The sequence below is a fragment of the Vulpes lagopus genome, chromosome 20, assembly GCF_018345385.1.
Source record: "Vulpes lagopus strain Blue_001 chromosome 20, ASM1834538v1, whole genome shotgun sequence".
NCBI lineage: Eukaryota > Metazoa > Chordata > Mammalia > Carnivora > Canidae > Vulpes > Vulpes lagopus.
The window spans coordinates 1,647,898-1,654,752 of record NC_054843.1 but is presented as its reverse complement, the minus strand read 5'-3'; the positions used below and the strand labels follow the sequence as shown (position 1 = coordinate 1,654,752).

The following is a 6,855-nucleotide window of genomic DNA, read 5'->3' as shown; positions in this document are numbered from 1 at the left end:
CCGCAGGCCGAGCCGCGTGTGCCCCGAGCGGCCGCAGAGGTGGGCGCAGGCCCGGGGGCGCCGCGGCGCCGGGTGTGGCTCGGCTCGGGCTGCGGGCGGCCGGGACCTCGCCGAGAGCGGCCTCCGGACCTCCGCGCAGGTAAAGCCCCTGCCCCGCCCCGGGGTCCGGGGTCTGGGGTCCCTGCCCCCCCCCCGCCCCGCCCCCCCCCCCCCCCCCGCCCCCGCGCCCCGGGCTGCACTGGCCTCCCGCGGCTTCCCCGGCCTCCGGCGCGCAGACTTGCGGGGCGCCGCCCCCGGTGCCGCGTGCTCGTCCCCGCGGGGCGGACAAAGGGCTCGGAGCGCCCGCAGCCCCGCGGGGTCCGACAGCCGCGCCCCGGCCTCGGGCCGGCCCCGGGGCCCGCAGCGCCCCTTCGCGGACCGCAGCCCCGAGCGCCGGCGCCGAGCAGGTGGACCGTGCCCCGCCGCGCCCCGCCCCGCCCGAGGCGCCTGCCCTCGCCCTCCGGGGGCCCTCGCGGATGCCCGGGAGGAGGTCAGCGGGGCCGCGCCGGTGGGGCGCTGCGGGGTCAGGGCGCTCCCGGGGCTCCCCTCTGCGCTCTCTTTCAGAGCTGGAAGGAGCCGGAGTGGATGCCCGGGTCGGACGGCCCCTCGCTCGGCGGCGGGGCAGGCGAGGAAGAAGCGGGCGCCGGGGCGCGGTGTGGTCATGGGCCCCGCGGGGAGGCACAGCCCCGCACCCCTGCCCGGCCCCGCGGGCGGGTCCTGCCTCCTCCTCCTCTTCTGCCTGCGGCTGGGCGCCCCCTGCCCGCAGAGCTGCCAGTGCCCGGAGCACGCGGGGGCCGTGGCCGTCCACTGCAGCGCGAGGGGCCTGCAGGAGGTCCCCAGGGACATCCCGGCCAACGCCGTGCTCCTGAAGCTCGACGCCAACAGGATCGCCCACGTCCCTAACGGAGCCTTCCAGCACCTGAACCAGCTCAGGGAGCTGGACTTGTCCCAGAACACCATCGAGACCATCGGCCCCGCCGCCTTCGCCGGCCTGGCCGGGGGCCTGCGGCTGCTGGACCTGTCCCATAACCGCATCCGCAGGATCCCGAAGGACGCCCTGGGCAAGCTCAGCGCCAAGATCCGCCTGTCCCACAACCCCCTGCACTGCGAGTGTGCCCTGCAGGAGGCCCTGTGGGAGCTGAAGCTGGACCCCGAGTCGGTGGACGAGATCGCCTGCCACACGGCGGCGCGCGAGGAGTACGTGGGGAAGCCCCTGATCCAGGCCCTGGACTCCGGTGTCAGCTTCTGCAGCACCCACCACAAGACCACCGACGTGGCCATGCTGGTCACCATGTTCGGCTGGTTCGCCATGGTGATCACCTACGTCGTGTACTACGTGCGCCAGAACCAGGAGGACGCCCGGAAGCACCTGGAGTACCTGAAGTCCCTGCCCAGCGCCCCCGTGGCCAAGGACCCCGTCAGCCCCGTGCCCTAGTGCCCGCTGCCTGAAGCGGAGCACCGCCGACCCCGGCCCCGACACTCGGGTAGCAGATGGCGACCGACCTGTGCTTTCACGGCGGAGCAGGGGACCTCTCGGCCCCTCCTGTGCAGCGCCCCACCCCCACAGAGCCCTCCTCGCGCTGCCTTCAAGCCACCCCGCCCCGCTCCCACCCAGAACATTACCATCCGCCCACTGGACGGGCCAGGAAGCCCGAGCCTGAGAAGTGGCATTGCCCACCACCACTCCGTCGGGCGGCCTCCCAGCGGGGACTCCAGCCCGGCCCGTCTGTCCATGTCCCTTGCGCTCTGCGGCCTCGGCCACGTGGCGCCCCTAGGGTGTGACGGCATCACGAGAAGAGTGTGCTCGCCCACGCGCGTGAGGCCTGCCCTGCGGACCGTGGGGTGTCGACTACTCTGTGGAAGGCACAGAGCATCCTACGCGGCAGAACTCGTTGGCCTTGTCCCCCTGGTAGCGTTCCCCGAGCCCATCCGAGCGCCAGCCTGTCTCCAGAGCATGGTAGAGACCGGGTTACACTCGACAGGTAAGTGCAACGTGTCCTTCAAACTAAGCTTCGAGCGGCCTTGTTTATTCTCGGAGCCTTGGGTAAGGGCGACGCTGGGGCCAACGCCACTCCGGGGAGTGGGGCAAGAACCTAAAGCCCCAGACCCAAGGAAACCACGGACAGAAACGGGAGAAAGGTCCGGATCACCCAGGGGGCAGCGTCCGCGGCCAGGCCGGTGCCCCTGCCCCGAGGCCCGCCCTGCGTGCCCGGCTTGGGGGCCGCGCATCCTGGCTCGGGCCGCGCCTTGGCCCCGAAAGCGGCTCCCTCTCGAGGACGGCAGGACCGGCGCTGGGTGTCCAAGGCCCCGCAGCGGGTTGCTGCCCTCCTGCCGGCAGCAGGGACTCCGCCTCCCGCCCTCTCTTGGCCTCAGAACTCGCTGGGCGCTCGACTCTTACCTGTGCTGCGTGACCTTCGGGGTGGCCGTGACCCCCACCTACCTAACCGCAAGCCGTCTCTCTAGTTTTATTTTTTGAGGTCTTTTTTATGAGTGCTTATTTTTAAATTGCTTCGAATATCCGGGGAGGGGGAGGCACACATTGGGATAAATTGCTTATGAACTTAAGGTGTACAGGTCACAAGAGGTTTGTACCTGGAGAGCGGCACGTGACCTGAAGTGGGCCGTGAACACGGGATCCCGTCTGCGCGGATTCAGAGACCCAGACCCCACAGCGGACACCCCCAAAGGCCCATCCAAACGAGGAAGGTCCTGACTTCGCCGATCATGGTGGATTAAAAAGGAACGACACGTCCCAAATACCCTCCTGCGCCCGCCCCCCAGACCAGGTGTGGGGGGACATGAGGCAGGGCCCGGCGACACCCCCGTGGCCTGTCCCTCTCCGGGCGCAGGTAAGCACTGCCGCTGGCCGAGCAGCAGGGCACACAGGCTCCTTGGGCGGTTTGGTCCTCCTTCCCCATCCATCCCAGGGTGCACGCTGTGGGGAGAGGGGCCCCCCCACCCAAGGAGCTCACCACCCATGGGTGTGCCCAACGGAGGGGACCCGACAGAGGTGCGGGGGCAGATGCCAGGGTCCTGCGGCTGCCACTCATGTCTGGGGGTGCCTCTCCTTCACGTGGGGAGCCTTAGCCCTGTGGGGGCCCTGTCACGCTGCCGTGGAGCTCCTCATTTCCTCTATCACCAGAATTAGCCCAAAGCCTGGTTTCCACCCAAACACAGCTCTTCAGGGGTGCATGGGGAGTGCAGAGGGGCCCCTTCCCTCCTGGCCCCTTTCCGAGGACCCTGGACACACCAGAAGGGTCCTCTCCCTATCACCCTGAGCCCAGAGTCGGGCTGCTGGGCCCTCCTTCTGGGCCTTTCTGGGAGCCTCACACTTCAGGAGTGTCCCCGAGCGGACACCTCCCTCCAGGGAAGACCAGCGGGTCCCTAAACTGCAGGACCACGAAGCTCCCTCCTGCTCCTGGGAGCCTCGCTCTCCTGGGGTACAGCCACCTTCTCCCCCTTTTCCCTGCCTTTCTCTCCCCCGAGGGACCCCTGGAGATGACACCTGCCTGGCCCATCCCCTCCTTGTCACCATGTGTGAGCTGGACACCCCGTGGGCCCTACAGCTGCCTCAGCCCTCACCCCTGCACCCATGGGTAGCTGACCCCGTCTCAAATCTGCGGGGGCTGGGTGAGGTCAGGCTGGCCTTATTGAGGAAATCAGTGTTGACAGTGTCCAGCACATGACAAAAGGGGTGCCTCAGTTGGCCCATCTGTCCAGGGCAGCGGGGTCACAGCCTTATGGGACATGGGTGGCCTCCGGCTCTCACTGTGATACAGATAAGGGACCTTCAAAGCACTATGTGCACACACGGCCTGGTGTGCAAAGCCCTTTTGTCATGGGAGGTGACACTTCACAAGGCCGAAGTCAGGGCAGGGTGACTTTGGGGCTTCCTGTGGGAACAGACACCCCAACTTGGGGTGGGGACTGGGCCTCACCTCCTTCCCATGGGGGTCAGTGGTGGGGATCTGGCTTCCAGGGAGGCCTTAGGGCCAGAGGGGTAGGGGTCCAGTGAGGGGTGCAGGGAGCTGGTAAGGAGTGCAGAGGGGTGCAGGGGAACCAGTGAGGGGTGCAGGGGGCCAGTGAGGGGTACAGGGGGCCAGCGAAGGGTACAGGGGGCTGGTGAGGAGTGCAGAGGGGTGCAGGGGAACCAGTGAGGGGTGCAGGGGGCCAGTGAGGGGTACAGGGGGCCAGTGAAGGGTACAAGGGGCCAATGAGGGGTGCGGAGGGGTGCAGAGGGCCAGTGAGGGGTACAGGGGACCAGTGAGGGGTGCAGGGGGCTGGTGAGGGGTGCAGAGAGGTGCTCCCGGAGCCCTTCCGGAGCCTGGTGTCCCTGCCCAGCTGCTGTGGTTGGGCTTCCTGCTCCCTTGGTGCTCAGCCTCACCGCGGACGCCTCTGGAATCCTGAGCCTAGGAGGGGACGCCCTATGCTCGTGGCCTCCTGGCCCCCCAGCCTCCCTCCTGTTTGGGCTTTGGGGTCACTCCCTCGGATGGCCCAGGGGCGAAGATGGGCCATCCTGACCCTCGGGGGCTCTCCCTGGTGAGGAGGCTCCCAGCTCGGCTCCAGAAACCCTTCTACAGCCTCCCCTGGGAGCTGCCTGCAGGCCGTGGGGGGCAGGCCGTGTACCCCCCGGGCTGCGGTGTGGCTGGGATGGGGGCTCCGGCTGCTGTGGGTGCGTGGAACAGCCTCCTGTGGACCCCGCCCTAAAGCCCTTGAACCGGGGGCCGCCCCCCAGCCTGGCCTGCAGTGGGGTGGCTGACAGTTTTAAGTCGGGTGTGAGATTGGGTGGCCCTGGGGGTGGCCGCAGGCAGGAGACGAGGGGGGTCCAGCAGTTAAAAGCCGAGCTCGGCAGGTGCCGCCCTGGGAGGCTGCGTCCCCCCGAGGTCCAAGGCATGTGTGCAGGTGGGCTCCCTGCCGCCGGGGGCTGCCCAGGCCCAGTTGAGCAGCGGCCCAGGGGGTCAGCCGGGGTCAGCCAAGGCCAGGGTGCAGAGCACTTCCCTGGGAGCTGGGAGCAGCGGGGCTGGGCGCCGGGGTTCCCGGGGGGCTGCCTTCTCCACGGATGCCTGTAGCCCAGACTCTGACCCTGGACTGAGTCACCTGGGGAGGACGCAGGGCTGCTTGGGCAGACCGCGGCAGAGATGGAACGTTCTGGAGTGGTGGCAGCTTCCTGCAAACGCAGGCGCCTGGGACGCTCTCTGGAGTCCTCCGTCCCGGAAGCCGGGTGTGGAGTCGGGGTCTCCTGTCCTCCCCGCTGCCTCCCATCTCTCAATAAACCTCTGTGCTTACACGAGTGGGAGTGTGTTCTGCTTCCTGCCCCCCGTCCTGCCCCGGAGCCCCTGCCCCCCTCCCCGCAGAGCGTCAGACCCGTGAGCCCACGGCGTGGAGGAGCCGGGTCTGGGCTGCGGCGGCTGCTGGAGTCCGTGTGTCCCGGCTCGAGCCCTCGACATCACCGGGGTCGCTTGGGGTTGACGGCGGCCCGAGTCTTCACGGCAGGCGACGGAAGCAGGCTCCGCTCCTGCCAGGAGGCCGGTGGCCACCGGGGACCAGGCTGGCGCGAGGGTCACCGCGAGCACCGCTGTGCGCCTGCTGGGACGGGTTCTCGGGATCGCAGCGCGTGCTGGCCTCCCGAGCGTCCCCGAGCGTCCCCCCGGCTTCCCGCGTCCCACCGCCCGGCGCCCGGGCCTCTGTCCCCGCCCCGCTCCTGCCCCTGGCCGCTCTGGCTGGATCACACGTGTGCTCGGTGCCCCCGCACCCGCGGCCCCTGGCAGCGGGGGGTCGCTCTGCCTCCTGCAGGGACTCCCACCTGCCTCCAGTGTCGCCCAGAGGGATCCCAGCCCCGGGGAGCCAGCCCCTCCCTCCCGGCCCGGGAGCCCCTCCCCTTTCTGTGAAGGGTGAATTCTTCCTCCAGGAGAAACCTTTTTCTGTAGTTTTACCTCCTCCAGAAGTTTCGGGTGAACACGAAACCATCATCACACGGAAGAATTATAGTGGCTCCCGACCGATGCCACTCAGCGGCCACGTCTCCCGGGTGGCGTCGGACGGTTCCCGGGTTGGTGGCTGGGAGTCGGGGACTCCAGGAGGCGCGGCCCTTTCCCGTGAGGGCTCCCGGTCGCTCCGGCCGCGGTTTCCCCGGTTCTGTGCTGTCCCGTGGCCCTCCCCATCTGGGGGTGTCCCGCGGGGGCCCTTCACGGGGGGCGGGATGTGGGCACTGAGGTCTGCTGGGGCCCGGGGCTGGTGCTCGGCCCCGCGGCCCGTTCTCACAGGGAGGAGCAGCTCCCCCAGACGTCTGCTGCCCCGTGGCCGTGCCCGGGGCACGTGGGAACCGCAGGCGACTGCGGGTCTCTATCCATTTTCACAAGAGGATGTTGCTTCCTCGGAAAGTGACCAGGAATTTTTTTTTTTTTTAAAGATTTTACGTATTTATTCATGAGAGACACAGAGAGAGCTTGCCCTCGAGGCCCGACCCCGTGCCCCGAAACCCCCGCCTGGTGACCCTGTGCCCCCCCGCCCCCCGCCCGGCACCCGGCGAGCCAGCTGTGCTCTCGTGTGCTCCCCGCCTCGTGCCAGTCGCACAGACGCCCATGTCCTCATCCCAGGGGCCCGGGAGCGGGGGAGAGGGACGAGCCGCGGGAGGCGGGAAGGAACGCAGGCGCCCCTGGGGGCCGGAGAGGCGGGGGCGGACCCCCCGGAGCCCCCCGGGGCCCCCGGAGGAGCCGTCCTGCCCACACCGCGGCGGTAGCCCCGCGCGACCTCCGGAATCCAGGCGATCAGCTTGCACTGTTGAGGCTCCGAGGTGGGTGGCTCTGGTTTCTGCAG

General features: G+C 69.1%; 1 protein-coding gene across 2 annotated transcripts; it reads left to right on the top strand.

The window, feature by feature from the left end:
• Positions 1-4,162, top strand: LRRC3 (leucine rich repeat containing 3). 2 transcript variants are annotated; one of them, XR_005984701.1, is made up of 3 exons: positions 1-139; positions 604-2,021; positions 2,614-4,162. XR_005984701.1 is itself a non-coding variant. In XM_041734700.1 (2 exons), the coding sequence occupies exon 2, from the start codon at positions 701-703 to the stop codon at positions 1,472-1,474; it is 774 nt and encodes a 257-aa protein (XP_041590634.1). In that variant the 5' UTR covers positions 1-139; positions 604-700; the 3' UTR covers positions 1,475-4,162. The 2 variants fall into 2 exon arrangements, 1 of the variants encoding a protein (XP_041590634.1); XM_041734700.1 differs by having other exon boundaries at positions 604-4,162.
• The last annotated feature ends 2,693 nt before the right edge of the window (positions 4,163-6,855 follow it).

Coding starts and splice junctions, on each gene's coding strand:
- LRRC3 (XM_041734700.1), top strand. CDS start 701: ATGGGCCCCGCGGGGAGGCACAGCCCCGCACCCCTGCCCGGCCCCGCG.